Below are 20638 nucleotides of genomic sequence, written 5' to 3'. Positions count from 1 at the left end.
TGTCCCCGGCGCACTAACACACCCAGCAATGCTGGTGTGTGTGTGCGCGATTTGCACGGGGACACAGAGTACCTTTATGTAGCAGGGCCATGTCCCTGACAATACTCAGCTCCATGTCCAGCAGATCCCAGGGGCTGTGGATGGAGCTCGGCCTCAGTGCCTGGAGACCGGTAAGATCCCACTTCACCCAGAGCCCTAAGGGGATGGGGAAGGAAAGCAGCATGTGGGCTCCAGCCTCCGTACCCGCAATGGGTACCTCAACCTTAACAAACACCGCCGACAAAAGTGGGGTGAGAAGGGAGCATGCTGGGGACCCAAGTATGGGCCCTCTTTTCTTCCATCCGACATAGTCAGCAGCTGCTGCTGACTAAAAAGTGGAGCTATGCGTGGATGTCAGCCTCCTTCGCACAAAGCTTGAAAACTGAGGAACCCGTGATCCCACGGGGGGTGTATAGCCAGAAGGGGAGGGGCCTTACACTTTTAAGTGTAATACTTTGTGTGGCCTCCGGAGGCAGTAGCTATACACCCAATTGTCTGGGTCTCCCAATAGAGCGACAAAGAAACGTGCCCCGACGCGCACGTTTCGATGACTTCTTCGGGGGGCCGTGAAGTGGACCTCTGAGGAGAGTGTTTCCAGCCTATGTGTACTCCTTCCTGGGCTGGCCTTCCCCTATACTGTGTTTTTTGGCCCCTCGGAGTGATGAGTGACCAATTGTTACTATACCTATCATTCTGCATAGTGCTTTAATGCTCTTTACTTGCATATAATTTGTGCAAATTTATGAATAGGTACTGTTGGTTTTCCTAATAACTCTGAGGAGCCCTCTACTTGTGAGGATATGGACATATTGCACTCCCCATATGGTCTGGTGATCTGATTTCATCTGTGATTCTGCTTTAGCCTGATCAGTGTTTTATGATTCTCTCAATATGTATTTTATATCACTTCCTTTGCTATGTACTAAAGTGAATAAATATTTTTGATATTTTTGCAAAGGTTGGTATTATATGATTATTGACTAGACCTATGACTGCGTTGCCCCTGCAGATACGATGTTGTTTGTCGTTCCTGCAGCAACACACATCACTGTGTGTGAAACCGCAGGAACGACAAACATCTCCTTACCTGCGTCCACTGCCAATGTGGAAGGAAGGAGGTGGGCGGGATGTTATGTCCCGCTCATCTCCGCCCCTCCGCTTCTATTGGCCGGCCGCTTAGTGACGTCGTGGTGACGTCGCTGTGACACTGAACGCACCTCCCCCTTGAAGGAGGGATTGTTCGGCGGTCACAGCGATGTCACTGACCAGGTATGTGCGTGTGAAGCTGCCATAGCGATAATGTTCACTACGGCAGCAAGCACCAGATATCGCATGTACGACGGGGGCGGGTGCTATCGCGCTCGACATCGCTAGCAATTGCAATTGCTAGCGATGTCGCAGCATGTAAAGCCCGCCTAAAGGGTACTTTGCACACTAAAACATCGCAAGCCGATGGCAGCGATGCCGAGTGCGATAGTCCCCGCCCCCGTCGCAGCAGCGATATCTTGTGATAGCTGACGTAGCGAACATTATCGCTACGGCAGCTTCACATGCACATAGCTGCCCTGCGACGTCGCTCTGGCCGGCGAACCACCACCTTCCTAAGGGGGCGGGTCATGTGGCGTCACAGCGATGTCACACGGCATAACATCCCGCCCACCACCGTCCCTCCGCATAGCCGGCGTGAGCCGCGGTGACGCAGGTACGCTGATGTTCCTCGCTCCTGCGGCTTCTCACACAGCGATGTGTGCTGCCGCAGGGTAACGAGGAACAACATCGTACCGTCGCTGCAGCGAAATTATGAAAATGTTGGACACTACACCGATGATACGATTACGACACTTTTGTGCTCGTTAATCATATCAAAAAGGATTTACACACTACGATATCGACAGCAACGCCGGATGTGCGTCACTTTCGATTTGACCCCACCGACATCGTACCTGCAATGTCGTAGTGTGCAAAGTACCCCTAAGGCTAGTCATTAAGAGCTGAAATCAATGAAGCTTAGGTGTACAAAATCATGGCAATATTAATAAATATAAACAGAATGAAACTTTGTCTTAATTTCTTTTATTTGTCTTCACTAAAAAGCATGTAAACTTTGTCTAATGCACCACTTTCCCAATACATGAACTGCAAGAGCTGAACTTGAATCAGGCCGTTCAATCTGATACTTACAATCACAGATAAAAGTTCTCTTGAAATTGGCTACTCGCATTTATACAAACCAATGTCCAAAATCATACATTAAAAGTGTCAAAATAAGTTACAAGATAAAATACAATGTAAATGTCCAGTGACAGGCCATCCATGATTATGTAGAGTTACGGTAAGTGGCTAATGTCCCCCCACTATTAGCAGGTACTTGTGCATTCAGTTTACATTGAATTGAAGTGATTCAAGTCAAAAGCTGATACAGTAAAAATAGTCACAGTGAAAATATGGGGCACAGATCACATTTCTTAATTCATTCAATCCTTATTAAAATAAAAACCTTGAGTTATTTGCACCAAATGTACATAATGTAATCATAATCCAACTCCAGATCTGATAAGAAAGCCATCAAGCCAGGGAGATCCAGTAGGGAATATGCTGTGCCATGAAGTCCAGTGTTAAATGGATAATGCCATGATAAGGAGTCACATAATTGGGTTGTGGATGGTTCCCCTATAGTTCGGTTTTCAGTTTGTGCATTAGATCTTGCTGGTCTATTTTCTCATTGAGTTCAAACCAACGATTGAAAGCCAAAAGTGCCACATTTTTTGCAGCCACTGCACTCATCTCCACAGAGCTAGCAGCCCACTCTGCACCACTAAGGTAATAGAGGCCTTCATGAAGAATAATGGGAGGCAACGGCCTAGAGGAGCCAGCAGTCGCATAGCTCGGAAAAGCTTGCCACTCGATTACCTGAACAGAGTAGTAAGACTTAAACAGAGTCTTTAGTTCCTTTCGGTCTAGAGGCCGTTGAGACAGCACACGCCAAACAGCGGCTTCCTGTGGAGGCTTGCGGCGAAACCCCACTGATACATTCACGGGGCAAATACTTTCCAGGCTATGGAATATAGCATCTGGTGTGTCCATAGAGAGAATACTTGAAAAAGGAAAAAGTTTGGGATCTGCAAAACCAAAGTAGGATGAATTGAGGTAGCCATGGACAATGGAGGAAACTACCCTATGGTAAGAACCCATAGGATCAGGAAGAGAAGGTTGGAGGTTCAGAAATGAGATGGGGTATCCGGCTTTGTGCAAAGGGGCGGCCACAATCACCAAGTCATAGTAATCTGAACCAAGAGTACCATCCTGCTCATACTGGACTTCATACAGATGCTTCTTTTCTGCAAAGGAATCAGACAGAATAAATGCACCAGGGAAAAGTGCAAAAAGCATACATAACAGTATAGCATCTATGCATTTCTCAACCTCTCCATTCCATATACCACCAACACCTTATCGTGTCCTGTTTAGCCATCCCCTTCCCACCCATACACACACGTAAGTTTAAAAAAAACGCACATGTTGCACGGTCCGTTTCGTCCATCCATGTGTGTCATTTGTGTACGTGGTTTTTTATGGTACGGATTACAGGAAGAATGAAATTACAAAGCTTCTCCTACAGTGAGGAAAACAAGTATTTGATGCGCTGTCAATTCTGCAAGTTTTCCCACCTACAAAGAATGGAGAGGTCTGTAATTTTTAGCCCTAGGTAACTTCAACTCTGAATAAAAAAAAAATCCAGAAAATCACACTGTATGATTTTCAAATAATTAATTTGCATTTTATTGCATAAAATAAGTCTTGATCACTGACCAACCAGCAAGTATTCTGGCTCTCACAGACCTGCTATTTGTTCTTTAAGAAGCCCTCCTCTACTCTGCACCTGTGTGAACTGTGCCTGTTTGAACCTGTTACCTCTATGAAAGACACCTGTCCACAAACTCAATCAATCACAATCCAACCTCTCCACCATGGTCATGACCGTAGAGCTGTCTAAGGACACCAGGGACACAATTATAGACCTGCACAAGGCTGGGATGGGCAACAGGACAATAGACAAGCAGCTTGGTGAGAAGGGAACAAGTGTTGGCACAATTATTAGAAAATGAAAGAAACATAAGATGTCTGTCAATCTTACTCAGTCTGCAACTCCACGCAAGATCTTACCTTGTGAAATCAAGATGATTCTGAGAAAGGTAAGGAATCAGCCCAGAACTACACAGGTGACAGGAGGACCTGGTCAATGACATGAAGAGAGCTGGGAGCACAGTCTCAAAGATTATCGTTAGTAACACATTACGCTGATTAAAATCCCGCAAGGTGCGCAAGCTCCCCCTGCTCATGCCAGCACATATCCAGGCCCGTTTGAAGTGTGCCACTGACCATCTGGATGAGGAGGCATGGGAGAAGGTCATGTGATCAGATGAGACCAAAATAGAACATTTTGGTATTAACTCCACTCGCTGTTGTTTGGAAGAAGAAGAAGGATGAGTATAACCTCAAGAACATTGTCCCAACAGTAAAACATGGGGGTGGAAATATCATACTTAGGAGGTACAGGACTAATCACAAGATGTTGGCCAACAACCTCCTTCCCTCAGTAAGAGCACAGAAGATAGGTCATGGCTGGGTCTTCCAGCATGGCAATGACCTGACACACAGCCAGGGCAACTAAGGAGTGGACAGTCTCCAGACCTGAACCAAATAGAATTTCTTTGGAGTGAACTGAAACGCAATGTTGGCCAGTGACAGCTTCAAAACCTGAAGGATCTGTCGAAGATCTATATGGAGGATTGGGCCAAAATTGTTGCTGCAGTGTGTGCAAACTTGGTCAAGAACTAGAGTAAATGTCTGACCTCTGTAATTGCAAACAAAGGTTTCTGTACCAAATATTAAGTTCTGTTTTTCTAATGTATCAAATACTTATTTCATGCAATAAAATGCAAATTAATTATTTAAAAATCGTATGTGATTTTCCTTTATTTATTTTGTTTATTCTTTCTGTCACAGTTGAAGTGTATCTACGATAAAAAGTACAGACCTCTCCATTCTGTGGCGATTTTGAAAGTTTTCCCACCTACAAAGACTCAAATACTTATTTTCTCCACTGTATATTTTGCAATGTTAAACACGGACGGTGCATGGATATCATCTGTGTGCTGTATGTTTTTCATCAGTGCTGCTGGTAAAAAATGGACCTCTGTGTGTGGATCACTCAGACAGGCATGTGGGATCCTTGCGAACGTGTATCCAGTACATGTGAAACCAGACGCCACACGTAGCGGAAACACAGATGTTTGACTGGGATCCTTAGAACGAGACGCGATGAATATAACCTGATTAGGATTTGTGGTTAGTAACACATTGCAAGGCTGCAGCTCCCTCTGGTGGAGAATATCATGCATTTCATTTCACTAATGTGTAGGCTAAAAAAAACAATCCACATCCACATTCACTAGACTAGAGGTAGGGAACCTTTTTTTCTGCCAAGGGTCATATGGTTATTAATTACCTCATGTGCAGGCTGTACAAAATGATCAACATGAAAATGATCCTGCGATATTTGGTCAAACAACTAATTACCTCACCCCTAACGTGATGGGTGAAGCAGCTTCTCTCTGGTGAGATGTAACAAGATGGGTGAAGCAGCTTCTCTCTGGTGAGATGTAACGTGATGGGTGAAGCAGCTTCTCTCCGGTGAGAAGTAACATGATGGGTGAAGCAGCTTCTCCCTGGTGAGATGTAATGAGATGGGTGAAGCAGCTTCTCTGTGGTGAGATGTAACGTGATGGGTGAAGCAGCGTCTCTCTGGTGAGATGTAACGTGATGGGTGAAGCAGCTTCTCTCTGGTGAGATGTAATGAGATGGGTGAAGCAGCTTCTCTGTGGTGAGATGTAACGTGATGGGTGAAGCAGCATCTCTCTGGTGAGATGTAATGAGATGGGTGAAGCAGCTTCTCTCTGGTGAGATGTAACGTGATGGGTGAAGCAGCATCTCTCTGGTGAGATGTAATGTGATGGGTGAAGCAGCTTCTCTGTGGTGAGATGTAACGTGATGGGTGAAGCAGCTTCTCTCTGGTGAGATGTCATGTATTAGGTGAAGCAGCTTCTCTCTAGTGAGATGTAATGTGATGGGTGAAGCAGCTTCTCTGTGGTGAGATGTAACGTGATGGGTGAAGCAGCTTCTATCTGGTGAGATGTCATGTATTAGGTGAAGCAGCTTCTCTCTAGTGAGATGTAATGTGATGGGTGAAGCAGCTTCTCTCTGGTGAGAAGTAACGAGATGGGTGAAGCAGCTTCTCTCTGGTGAGATGTAATGTGATGCGTGAAGCAGCTTCTCTCTGGTGAGATGTAACGTGATGGGTGAAGCAGCTTCTCTCTGGTGAGATGTAATGAGATGGGTGAAGCAGCTTCTCTGTGGTGAGATGTAACGTGATGGGTGAAGCAGCATCTCTCTGGTGAGATGTAATGTGATGGGTGAAGCAGCTTCTCTGTGGTGAGATGTAATGTGATGGGTGAAGCAGCTTCTCTCTGGTGAGATGTCATGTATTAGGTGAAGCAGCTTCTCTCTAGTGAGATGTAATGTGATGGGTGAAGCAGCTTCTCTGTGGTGAGATGTAACGTGATGGGTGAAGCAGCTTCTATCTGGTGAGATGTCATGTATTAGGTGAAGCAGCTTCTCTCTAGTGAGATGTAATGTGATGGGTGAAGCAGCTTCTCTCTGGTGAGAAGTAACGAGATGGGTGAAGCAGCTTCTCTCTGGTGAGATGTAATGTGATGCGTGAAGCAGCTTCTCTCTGGTGAGATGTAATGTGATGGGTGAAGCAGCTTCTCTCTGGTGAGCTGTAACGAGATTGGTGAAGCAGCTTCTCTGTGGTGAGATGTAACATGATGGGTGAAGCAGCTTCTATCTGATCTGGTGAGATGTAATGTGTTAGGTGAAGCAGCTTCTCTCTGGTGAGATGTAATGTGATGGGTGAAGCAGCTTCTCTCTGGTGAGATGTAACGTGATGGGTGAAGCAGCATCTCTCTGGTGAGATGTAATGTGATGGGTGAAGCAGCTTCTCTGTGGTGAGATGTAACGTGATGGGTGAAGCAGCTTCTCTCTGGTGAGATGTCATGTATTAGGTGAAGCAGCTTCTCTCTAGTGAGATGTAATGTGATGGGTGAAGCAGCTTCTCTGTGGTGAGATGTAACGTGATGGGTGAAGCAGCTTCTATCTGGTGAGATGTCATGTATTAGGTGAAGCAGCTTCTCTCTAGTGAGATGTAATGTGATGGGTGAAGCAGCTTCTCTCTGGTGAGAAGTAACGAGATGGGTGAAGCAGCTTCTCTCTGGTGAGATGTAATGTGATGCGTGAAGCAGCTTCTCTCTGGTGAGATGTAATGTGATGGGTGAAGCAGCTTCTCTCTGGTGAGCTGTAACGAGATTGGTGAAGCAGCTTCTCTGTGGTGAGATGTAACATGATGGGTGAAGCAGCTTCTATCTGATCTGGTGAGATGTAATGTGTTAGGTGAAGCAGCTTCTCTCTGGTGAGATGTAATGTGATGGGTGAAGCAGCTTCTCTCTGGTGAGATGTCATGTATTAGGTGAAGCAGCGTCTCTCTAGTGAGATGTAATGTGATGGGTGAAGCAGCTTCTCTGTGGTGAGATGTAACGTGATGGGTGAAGCAGCTTCTATCTGGTGAGATGTCATGTATTAGGTGAAGCAGCTTCTCTCTAGTGAGATGTAATGTGATGGGTGAAGCAGCTTCTCTCTGGTGAGAAGTAACGAGATGGGTGAAGCAGCTTCTCTCTGGTGAGATGTAATGTGATGCGTGAAGCAGCTTCTCTCTGGTGAGATGTAATGTGATGGGTGAAGCAGCTTCTCTCTGGTGAGCTGTAACGAGATTGGTGAAGCAGCTTCTCTGTGGTGAGATGTAACATGATGGGTGAAGCAGCTTCTATCTGATCTGGTGAGATGTAATGTGTTAGGTGAAGCAGCTTCTCTCTGGTGAGATGTAATGTGATGGGTGAAGCAGCTTCTCTCTGGTGAGATGTAACGTGATGGGTGAAGCAGCATCTCTCTGGTGAGATGTAATGTGATGGGTGAAGCAGCTTCTCTGTGGTGAGATGTAACGTGATGGGTGAAGCAGCTTCTCTCTGGTGAGATGTCATGTATTAGGTGAAGCAGCTTCTCTCTAGTGAGATGTAATGTGATGGGTGAAGCAGCTTCTCTGTGGTGAGATGTAACGTGATGGGTGAAGCAGCTTCTATCTGGTGAGATGTCATGTATTAGGTGAAGCAGCTTCTCTCTAGTGAGATGTAATGTGATGGGTGAAGCAGCTTCTCTCTGGTGAGAAGTAACGAGATGGGTGAAGCAGCTTCTCTCTGGTGAGATGTAATGTGATGCGTGAAGCAGCTTCTCTCTGGTGAGATGTAATGTGATGGGTGAAGCAGCTTCTCTCTGGTGAGCTGTAACGAGATTGGTGAAGCAGCTTCTCTGTGGTGAGATGTAACATGATGGGTGAAGCAGCTTCTATCTGATCTGGTGAGATGTAATGTGTTAGGTGAAGCAGCTTCTCTCTGGTGAGATGTAATGTGATGGGTGAAGCAGCTTCTCTCTGGTGAGATGTAACGTGATGGGTGAAGCAGCGTCTCTCTGGTGAGATGTAACGTGATGGGTGAAGCAGCTTCTCTCTGGTGAGATGTAATGTGATGGGTGAAGCAGCTTTTATCTGGTGAGATGTAATGTGTTAGGTGAAGCAGCTTCTTTCTGGTGAGATGTAACGTGATGGGTGAAGCAGCTTCTCTCTGGTGAGATGTAATGTGATGGGTGAAGCAGCTTCTCTCTGGTGAGATGTAACGTGATGGGTGAAGCAGCTTCTCTCTGGTGAGAAGTAACGAGATGGGTGAAGCAGCTTCTCTCTGGTGAGATGTAATGTGATGCGTGAAGCAGCTTCTCTCTGGTGAGATGTAATGTGATGGGTGAAGCAGCTTCTCTCTGGTGAGCTGTAACGAGATTGGTGAAGCAGCTTCTCTGTGGTGAGATGTAACATGATGGGTAAAGTAGCTTCTATCTGATCTGGTGAGATGTAATGTGTTAGGTGAAGCAGCTTCTCTCTGGTGAGATGTAATGTGATGGGTGAAGCAGCTTCTCTCTGGTGAGATGTAACGTGATGGGTGAAGCAGCGTCTCTCTGGTGAGATGTAACGTGATGGGTGAAGCAGCTTCTCTCTGGTGAGATGTAATGTGATGGGTGAAGCAGCTTTTATCTGGTGAGATGTAATGTGTTAGGTGAAGCAGCTTCTTTCTGGTGAGATGTAACGTGATGGGTGAAGCAGCTTCTCTCTGGTGAGATGTAATGTGATGGGTGAAGCAGCTTCTCTCTGGTGAGATGTAACGTGATGGGTGAAGCAGCTTCTCTCTGGTGAGAAGTAACGAGATGGGTGAAGCAGCTTCTCTCTGGTGAGATGTAATGTGATGCGTGAAGCAGCTTCTCTCTGGTGAGATGTAATGTGATGGGTGAAGCAGCTTCTCTCTGGTGAGAAGTAACGAGATGGATGAAGCAGCTTCTCTCTGGTGAGATGTAATGTGATGCGTGAAGCAGCTTCTCTCTGGTGAGATGTAATGTGATGGGTGAAGAAGCTTCTCTCTGGTGAGCTGTAACGAGATTGGTGAAGCAGCTTCTCTGTGGTGAGATGTAACATGATGGGTGAAGCAGCTTCTATCTGATCTGGTGAGATGTAATGTGTTAGGTGAAGCAGCTTCTCTCTGGTGAGATGTAATGTGATGGGTGAAGCAGCTTCTCTCTGGTGAGATGTAACGTGATGGGTGAAGCAGCGTCTCTCTGGTGAGATGTAACGTGATGGGTGAAGCAGCTTCTCTCTGGTGAGATGTAATGTGATGGGTGAAGCAGCTTTTATCTGGTGAGATGTAATGTGTTAGGTGAAGCAGCTTCTTTCTGGTGAGATGTAACGTGATGGGTGAAGCAGCTTCTCTCTGGTGAGATGTAATGTGATGGGTGAAGCAGCTTCTCTCTGGTGAGATGTAACGTGATGGGTGAAGCAGCTTCTCTCTGGTGAGAAGTAACGAGATGGGTGAAGCAGCTTCTCTCTGGTGAGATGTAATGTGATGCGTGAAGCAGCTTCTCTCTGGTGAGATGTAATGTGATGGGTGAAGCAGCTTCTCTCTGGTGAGAAGTAACGAGATGGGTGAAGCAGCTTCTCTCTGGTGAGATGTAATGTGATGCGTGAAGCAGCTTCTCTCTGGTGAGATGTAATGTGATGGGTGAAGCAGCTTCTCTCTGGTGAGCTGTAACGAGATTGGTGAAGCAGCTTCTCTGTGGTGAGATGTAACATGATGGGTGAAGCAGCTTCTATCTGATCTGGTGAGATGTAATGTGTTAGGTGAAGCAGCTTCTCTCTGGTGAGATGTAACGTGATGGGTGAAGCAGCTTCTCTCTGGTGAGATGTAATGTGATGGGTGAAGCAGCTTCTCTCTGGTGAGATGTAACGTGATGGGTGAAGCAGCTTCTCTCTGGTGAGATGTAACGTGATGGGTGAAGCAGCGTCTCTCTGGTGAGATATAACGTAATGGGTGAAGCAGCTTCTATCTGGTGAGATGTAACGTGATGGGTGAAGCAGCTTCTCTCTGGTGAGATGTAGCGTGATGGGTGAAGCAGCTTCTATCTGGTGAGATGTAACGTGTTAGGTGAAGCAGCTTCTCTCTGGTGAGATGTAATGTGATGGGTGAAGCAGCTTCTCTCTGGTGAGATGTAAAGTGATGGGTGAAGCAGCTTCTATCTCTGGTGAGATGTAATGTGATGGGTGAAGCAGCTTCTCTCTGGTGAGATGTAATGTGTTAGGTGAAGCAGCTTCTCTCTGGTGAGATGTAACGTGATGGGTGAAGCAGCTTCTCTCTGGTGAGATGTAATGTGATGGGTGAAGCAGCTTCTATCTGGTGAGACGTAACGTGATGGGTGAAGCAGCTTCTCTCTGGTGAGATGTAATGTGATGGGTGAAGCAGCTTCTCTCTGGTGAGATGTAACGTGATGGGTGAAGCAGCTTTTATCTGGTGAGATGTAACGTGATGGGTGAAGCAGCTTCTCTCTGGTGAGATGTAATGTGATGGGTGAAGCAGCTTCTCTCTGGTGAGATGTAATGTGATGGGTGAAGCAGCTTCTCTCTGGTGAGATGTAATGTGATGGGTGAAGCAGCTTCTATCTGGTGAGTTGTAACGTGATGGGTGAAGCATTAGGTAGTAATGATGATGTTGCTACTTCCAACTGCTTTTTCAGATTTTGGCTCTTTGCAACAAGTTTTTTAAAGAACTCGCAGCAGTAAGTTGTTCTGACCACAGATGTATATTACACTACATGACTACTCAAATTGGGAAATTCATCTCTTCTCACGTCACATTTATATAACTCAAGCAGTTGGAGGTCTGTGGTATAATACCATATAGGAGACACTGAAGCTGATATAAATGTATATATATATATGTATATATATATATATATATATATATATATATATATATATACACACATCACATAAGAGACACTAGGGCTGCTATAACTACATCACATAGGAGACACTGAGACTACTGTATACACATTACATAGGAGACACAGACTGCAGTATACATCACATACTGAGACTGCTGTATATATAACAAAGAAGATGTTAGAGCATATACATCACATAGAAGATGCTGGAGAATATATATCACATAGGAGACACTGAGATTAATGTATACACATCACATAAGATACACCTGGAAACTAGTGCATATACATCACATAGGAGACACTGGAGATGCAACATATTCCTCATATAGAAGATGATGGTGCTGTAACATATACATCACATGGGAGATGCTGGGGCTACAGGATATCAGGATTTATATCACAAGGGAGACACTGGAGCTGTAGCATATACATCACATCGGAGACGCTGGAGATGGAACATACATATCACATAGGAAATGCTGGGTCTGCAGGATGTACATCACATCCCATAGCATACACTTGGGCTAGAGAATATATATTACATAGGATACACTGGCGCTGGAAAACATACATGAAATAGCATACACCGGAGCTGGAGCATATACATCACCTAGGAGACAAGGATGCTAGAGTATACACTGACAAGCAAAAGGGTAATACATTTTGAATTTTTGAGTTTCATGCTCCATATTTCACCATACACTACAGCTTTGCGCATGAGACTACCTTCATTTTTATAGACAATCATCTTGGCTATCTCATACATAAATTTGACTTGCAACTATTTAGAATATGATTAGTTATGCATATTTTTGTAATGTCACTGCATTGTTACTGTTTTGCTCCTAAACATTGACATTTTAATTTTAATTATTTTGTTAGTATTTTGTAAATCCACCTTTGGCTTTCTACATTTGAGAATATGCCCAGAAGGATTCAGCCATCAGATTCATGCATGTCTCGACCGAAATTTTATACCAGGTCTCTTCTACACGTTCCCAATGTTGGTACATACTGGTTGACTCCTTTGGGTACTGTATAGAGATTTTTCTTCAACTTTACCCAGTGTTCGATTGGGTTGAGGTCTGGGGACTGTGGAGGCCCCAATACAGCACCTCAATTGAACCATTTCTTCGCCAATCTTCACATATGCTTTGGGTAGTTGTCCTGCTGCATCCTTTTCATACCCATAGTACCTGAGTGTACAACGTAACTCGTCTTGTAGGATACTTAAATATAGCTCAACATTGAGACCACCATTGATCCTGATCAAGTATCCAAAGCCTTTGGCTGTGAAACACCCCCATATCATTAGGGTGCCTCCACCGAACTTGACAGTTCCTTAATTTTCTTGATTCATTAGCCCCATTTTTCCTTATTTCTTCTAGACCCATTTGAATCCATCAGAACCTATCTATGGACTTTCATCTCATTGCTCAAGATCACCAGTTTCTAAACTTCTACTGTCCAGTTTTCGTACTTCTTTGCAAACTCTAGATGACATTTCTTATGGCGCTATTGAAGTCGAGTCCTCATCTTTTTTCAGGCCACCATACCAGACTTCTGTAACATGCATCGCACAGTGCTTGCATGGACATCTGTGATCTCCCTTTTATGAAGCATGTTAGTCACCTCTACTGCTATGTTTGACGCGCCAAAACTGATAGAGCTTTTGATGAGCTCTCCTGGCACTCACATGATGCAGTTTGGCAAATTTCTTGGAGGAGAGACCACTATTAATGAATTGGATGATGGCATTTCTCTTCTCTTGGGAAATTTTCTTCATAGCTGTTCCTCAATTTGAACCAGTGACCTTTTGCTTGGGATTGAACCTGATAAAATACTGAGCTTTTAAGGACTGTGAGAACAGTTTGAAATTTGTGGAATAAAGGTAGAGTTTTTTTCCAACACCAGGAGCAAAACAGTAATCAATCATATGCTGAATATTTGCAATTCAAATTTATGTATGTAATAGCCAAGGTGGCCATCTATACAATGAAGGTAGTCTCATGCTCAAAGCTGTAGTGAATGGTGAGATATGGAGCTTGAAATTGAAAAGTTCAAAACATTGTTACTGTTTTGCTTGTCAGTGTATAGGAGGCTATGTGAGGCTCAATGTCTATAGAAGGCTATGTGGGGGCTCATACTGTATATATTAGGCTATGTGGGGCTCATAATGAATTTAGGAAGCTATGTGAGATCTCATGCTGTACGTAGGAAGTTATGTGCTGGTTCATAGGTTCATGTATTTAGACAACTGAGCTCATAATGCCTATGAGGCTATATTGGGGCTCACACATTATATGGAGGTGCTATGTGGGGGCTCAATTTGTCTATAGAGGGGCTATGTGGGGGCTTGCACTGTAAATAGAGAGATTATGTAAGGGGTTCATACTGTATATAACGGCTAAGTGGGGGCTCATGCAATATTTAGGGTGTCATGTAGGGGCTCATACTGTATGTTGGGGGCTATGTGGAAGCTCATGCTATATATTGGAAGGCTATGTGGGGGCTCATACTGTATATAGGGAGGCTATATGGGCACTCATACTGTATATGTATACTGTATACTGTATACTGTTGGTCTGTGTACTTCTACAAGTGCTTCATAAGTGCTCAGAAATATACCAGAAAGCAGAGATGTAATTCTGTGGAGTGACTTCTCCATGGTCATCATTCATCTATGATATTGACAATCCATCTGTCTCATTCACAGGTATGAACACTGTTCATTTGAATTGACCCTCTGAATTTCCTGCACAGATCCTAATCTATTCTCATGCTCTGTCTTCACACTTAAAGCTGTTTCTGATATTGGTATGTTAAACTGACCTATCTCTGCTGTGTAATTAGTTATGTGTTGTCTTCTCTCCTGTGAGTTGTTTCCATACATGGTGTAACTCTTTGATCTGCTTCCTTTTCTCTTGCTCACCTGCTGTTCATCTTGTGTAATGAGACTGGTATAAATTTAGGCCATTAGGTCTGTGTACCTTGGTCTGTGTACTTCTACAAGTGCTTCATAAGTGCTCAGAAATATACCAGAAATGTCCCAGAAGTGACCAGAAGGTGAACTCTACTTCTTTAACTGTGTCTTTCACTTGCATTTTGCTCCTTCCCCCTTATTCCCACTTGAAAACCCAATTCACACCATGTTCACTTACGCCCTCACAGTCTTTGCTCCACTCCTCCTCACTCTCCTTCGCTATCCCCAAACCCCAGCACTCTCCAAACAAATATTCATCTCCCCTTCCCTCTTACCTCCCCACCTGTCCTCATCTGCTGACCTGCTCCTAAACCGCAGATCGCTTCTAGTATCGCGCAGACCAGGCCGTCCACTCTCCTTCTCCCACCTGCTCTCCCTTTCTCTACTTCTCCTCGCTGCTGGCGACATATCTCCCAATCCTGGACCCCCACAGATGGGACACTCCTCTTTATCACCCCCCTACCGCTCCCCATCTAGTAGTAACTACCGCAACCTCTCCAACATAAAATCCATTCCCCTCTCTGCCACTCCGCAGCCCCCTCTCTCTGGAGCGCTCTGGAATGCCCGTTCCATCTGTAATAAACTGCACTTCATTCACGACCTCTTTATCTCTAGCAATCTATCCTTTCTGGCCCTCACCGAAACATGGCTGACACCATCCAACACTGCCTCCCCTGCTGCGCTGTGCTACGGCGGCCTCCACTTCACCCACACCCCTCGCCCTGGCAATAGACAGGGTGGAGGAGTGGGCCTCCTCCTTTCTAACAACTGCAGCTTCACCCCAATGCCACCTCTACCCTCCCTTGTCCTGCCTTCCTTTGAAGTGCACTCTGTCCGCATCTACTCTCCCTCCAACCTCCAAGTGGCCGTCATATACAGACCCCCGGGCCCAACCACTGCCTTTATCGACCAGTTCTCCGCCTGGCTTCTACACTTTCTCTCTGCTGACATCCCCACTATCATCATGGGTGACTTCAACATCCCCACTGACACCCGCCAGTCAGCGGCCTCCAAACTCCTCTCCCTCGCCTCATCTTTTGGTCTAACTCAGTTGTCCGCCTCTGCCACCCACAAAGATGGCCACACACTAGACCTTATCTTCACCCGTCTCTGCTCTCTATCTAACCTCACTACCTCCCCTCTCCCCTTATCTGACCACCATCTGCTGACCTTTTCAGCCCTGTCCTCCTCACCTGCCCCCCCTGTCCAGCACATATCACACCCCCGCAGAAACCTTGCACACATCAACATACACACCCTTTCTGACTCTATCCTACCGCTGTCCTCCATATCTTCACTCCACGACACAAACAGTGCCACCATTTTCTACAACGCCACTCTCACATCAGCTATTGATTCAGTCGCTCCTCTTGTGAACGGCAGAGCAAGACGAATCAATAGACAACCCTGGCACAACAGCCTCACTAAAAAACTACGGCAAGTGTCTAGAGCCGCAGAGCGGCGCTGGAAGAAAACGCACTCCCAGGAAGACTTCACCACATTCAAAAATGCAATTCACACATTTCGCTTGGCCCTTACCTCGGCTAAACAGAATTACTTCAAAAACCTCATATCCTCTTTAACACACAACCCCAAACAGCTATTTAACACTTTTACCTCCCTCCTTCGCCCACCGCTGCCCCCTCCAACCTCCCTCATCTCCGCAGAAGAATTTGCCACATATTTCAAAGAAAAGATCGACCAAACCAGACAAGTCTTTTCTGCTGAACCACCACAACCCCTTTATATAACAGACCACTGCCCCTCCCCCATAAACTTCCTCCCCACTATCACCGAAGGAGAGCTTGCACATCTTCTCTCAAAAGCGCACCTCACTACATGCGCACTTGACCCCATCCCATCCCACCTCCTCCCCAACCTCACCACTATCCTTATTCCCGCCTTATCCCATCTCTTCAACCTATCTCTAACAACTGGTACCTTCCCTTCTGCCTTTAAGCATGCAACAGTCACACCTATCCTAAAGAAACCTTCCCTCGACCCAACCTCTACTACCAGCTATCGACCCATATCGCTACTCCCACTTGCCTCAAAACTCCTGGAACAGCATGTCCATGCTGAACTTTCCTCCCACCTCTCCTCTAACTCTCTCTTTGACAACCTACAGTCCGGCTTCCGTCCACATCATTCCACTGAAACTGCCCTGACTAAAATCACAAATGACTTACTTACCGCCAAAGCTAACAACCACTTCTCTGTACTCCTACTTCTAGACCTATCCTCAGCCTTTGACACTGTTGACCACTCCCTGCTACTACAGATCCTCTCTTCCCTTGGTGTCAGAGACCTCGCTCTCTCTTGGATCTCTTCATACCTCTCCAACCGCACTTTTAGTGTCTCCCATTCCCACACAACCTCTTCATCCCGTTCTCTCTCTGTTGGTGTCCCTCAAGGCTCTGTCCTGGGACCCTTACTTTTTTCTATCTATACATTTGGCCTGGGACAACTCATAAAGTCCCATGGCTTCCAGTACCACCTGTATGCCGATGACACTCAGATCTACCTCTCTGGTCCAGATGTCACATCTCTGCTGTCCAGAATCCCAGAGTGCCTATCTGCTATATCTTCCTTCTTTTCCTCTCGCTTCCTAAAGCTCAATATGGCCAAAACTGAACTGATCATCTTTCCTCCATCTCCCCTGCACTCTCCACCTGATCTATCCATTACAATTAATAACATCACGCTCTCCCCAGCACCCAAAGTTCGGTGCCTCGGAGTGACCTTTGACTCTGCCCTGTCCTTCATACCGCACATCCAATCCCTCACCACCTCCTGCCGTTTTCAACTCAAAAATATCTCCAGAATCCGCCCTTTTCTCAATCCCCAATCTACAAAAATTCTAGTGCACGCCCTCATAATCTCCCGCATCGACTACTGCAACATCCTCCTCTGTGGTCTCCCTGCTAACACACTCGCCCCTCTCCAGTCCATCCTTAACTCTGCTGCCCGACTGATCCACCTCTCTCCTCAATACCACCCCGCTTCTCCTCTCTGCAAGTCCCTCCACTGGCTCCCAATCTTCCACCGTATCCAATTCAAATTACTAACACTGACCTACAAAGCTATCCATAATCTGTCTCCTCCATATATCTCTGAACTAATCTCTCGCTACACTCCAAAACGTAACCTCCGGTCCTCCCAAGATCTCCTTCTATCCTCCTCTCTCATTCGCTCCTCATGCAACCGACTCCAAGACTTCTCCCGAGCATCCCCAGTCTCCTGGAACTCAGTGCCTCAACACGTCAGACTATCTACTACACTCGCAAGCTTCAAACGGAACCTAAAGACTCATCTGTTCAGAAATGCCTATAACCTTCAATGACCTCACTGCTTCACCACCGTGCGGAGCTGCCGCCCCACCACCGTGCGGAGCTGCCGCCCCACCACCGTGCGGAGCTGCCGCCCCACCACCGTGCGGAGCTGCCGCCCCACCACCGTGCGGAGCTGCCACCCCACCACCGTGCGGAGCTGCCGCCCCACCACCGTGCGGAGCTGCCGCCCCACCACCGTGCGGAGCTGCCGCCCCACCACCGTGCGGAGCTGCCGCCCCACCACCGTGCGGAGCTGCCGCCCCACCACCGTGCGGAGCTGCCGCCCCACCACCGTGCGGAGCTGCCGCCCCACCACCGTGCGGAGCTGCCGCCCCACCACCGTGCGGAGCTGCCGCCCCACCACCGTGCGGAGCTGCCGCCCCACCACCGTGCGGAGCTGCCGCCCCACCACCGTGCGGAGCTGCCGCCCCACCTACACCCCACCTACTGTCTCCTCCCCAAAATCCTTTAGGATGTAAGCCCGCAAGGGCAGGGCCCTCTTCCCCCTGTGCTAGTCTGTCTATTGTAACGTGTACATGTATTCTGTATGTAACCCCCTCATGTACAGCACCATGGAATCAATGGTGCTCTATAAATAAACAATAATAATAATAATAATAATATATACAGAAACTACGTGGGGGGCTCATATTGTATATGGATGCACCATAGCATTCTGTAGTGAACGCTGTGTGTGCGTGCTTGCTATGTAAGGAGGACTTAAAGGGCCAATGGCTAGTAAAAAGGGACTGCCAAACCTAGCACTGCAAGCCCTGGGAATCTGCCCAGGAGCATGAGAAAAGGGCACAAATTATAGGTTCTCCACCAAACTGGCGATGGGTGTTATTTAAAACTAACACATCTCTCTAATTTGGTATTTTATGGTCATGTTAGTGATGAAGATATACCTGTGCTGTGTAGAGACACTGCCGTCACTCTTGCGTGGATCACATTAGCTTTTGTCAGCTTCAGCAAACCTGAACACACCAGTTTATTACCTCCTTCTACAGACCACATATTTCCCTGAGCTCCCGCCAAAGACATGGCACCTATGGGAAATGACAAATGTGATAGCAATGACAAAAGACTTCATTTTCAGTAACAGCAGAGCAAAGTATTTGAGCATTGCAGTAGTTTACAACAAATCCCTGTTGAGATGGATACATTGAGTTGAGCTGGTGTGCAATCAGTTAAAAAGCACATATAGAGTAAATGTAGACCAACCGGTGTGCATGGGGGTTACTTCTATCTAAGTTAGATGCCAGAGACAAGAAAGATCAGGCTTGTTAAATTTGAAGGTGCCCAGGCCAATGTACCCCCAGAAGCTTGTTAAACGGAACCTGTTACCAGATTTGGCGACTATAAGCTGCGGCCACCACCAGTGGGCTCTTATGTACAGCATTCTTACACACTGTATATAAGAGCCCAGGCTGCTGTATAGAACATAAAATCACTTTATAATACTCACTTAACGGGCAGTGCGGTGCAGACTGGTCAGATGGATGTGTCTGTTCTCCGGGTCCGGCGCCTCCTTTTTCGGCCATCTTTGTCCTCCTTGTGCTGAAGCATGGGTCCATGACGTGTCCTACAACATGCACACAAGCTGACACTGGGGTCATGTGCAGGTGCATTTTGATCTGGCCTGAGCAGGGCAGATCAAAGTATTGTAGTGCGCATGCGCAGGACCTCAATGCCAGCTCGTGTACATGTTGTAGGATGCGTCATGCACCCCGACTTCAGAAGGAGGCGATAGATGGCCGAAAGAGGAGGCGCCAGTACCAGAGAATGGAGACACCCATCTTACCAGTCTGCACGGCACCGCACCGCCCGTTAGGTGAGTATTATAAAGTTATTTTTACGTTCTACACAGCGACCTGGGCTCCTATATACAGTATTCTAACATGCTGTATATAAGAGCCCACTGGTGGTGGCCGCAGGTGACAGGTTCCCTTTAACAAGCATGCCAGTTTCTATGGAAGTCTGTTGGAATAGATTTCAACCAAACGAGCTTTCTAAAGCTTTGGCTGACATCCATCTGATATGTATAGCCAGCCGACAGGCAATTCAGATGACTCTCATTTTCATATGAACGCTTGTTTGGCTGCTGAGCACTCCTGTGTTCTCTATGAGAAAACCACCAACTGACACGTTGGTCAACGACTAATTTCCAGGAGACCAATGGGATCTGCAGCCCAATATTGGACAAGCATGATCAACATCTTTCCTAATCTGGCACGCCCATAAACATTAGGCAATCGGCTGACCTTGGCAATAATGGCAGATTTGGCCAACATTAGTACAATGTGTATGTGGGCTGTTAAGTGTACAGATCTATAGTATATGAGGCTGTTGGGTGTACACATCTATGGTTCTTATGACAGTTAGTTTTTTGGCTTGTCTATAAAAATTATTACAGCTCTGTAATAAAAAAAATTGGCCCCAAGACTAGTCTAACTAGTTCCTAGTGTCTACTTGAGTAATGACACTTAAATCTCTGAACATAATGTACTTGGGAATTAAAGTAACAGTAAAGTTAGTACAGAGGCTGATGTGAATTTAATTCCACATTTGTGAATGAGGGGGACACAGTGGAAAATGGCACAATAGTTAGAACAGACGCAGTTGGTATCGTGGAGTGAGGGGCTTTGTAGGTGTCAAACTGAAGATGACCTGAAAATCAAGACTGTTTCAGCACTGATTGGAATAAAATCCCTCTGGAAACTGATAAGTTCTGATACCTTGTACCTCCAGAACGAGGCAATATGTTGGGGTTTAGTGTATTTCTTCTCTGCCTTGT

At 46.2% G+C, this 20638-nt stretch overlaps 1 protein-coding gene across 1 annotated transcript in view; it reads right to left on the bottom strand.

The window, feature by feature from the left end:
- Positions 1-2096: 2096 nt before the first annotated feature.
- The window catches only part of PCYOX1L (prenylcysteine oxidase 1 like), a 38077-nt gene continuing 19535 nt past the window's right edge, over positions 2097-20638 (bottom strand). Inside the window, exons 5-6 of the mRNA XM_075344631.1 lie at positions 18750-18890; positions 2097-3377 (exon numbers count right to left, since the gene is read on the bottom strand). Of these exons, the coding sequence (XP_075200746.1) occupies positions 2710-3377; positions 18750-18890 (809 nt within the window). The 3' untranslated portion in view covers positions 2097-2709. The remainder of the gene's footprint in view (positions 3378-18749; positions 18891-20638) is intronic.

Source organism: Anomaloglossus baeobatrachus, chromosome 4 (assembly GCF_048569485.1).
Source record: "Anomaloglossus baeobatrachus isolate aAnoBae1 chromosome 4, aAnoBae1.hap1, whole genome shotgun sequence".
NCBI lineage: Eukaryota > Metazoa > Chordata > Amphibia > Anura > Aromobatidae > Anomaloglossus > Anomaloglossus baeobatrachus.
This window is presented reverse-complemented; position numbering and strand designations above follow the sequence as displayed.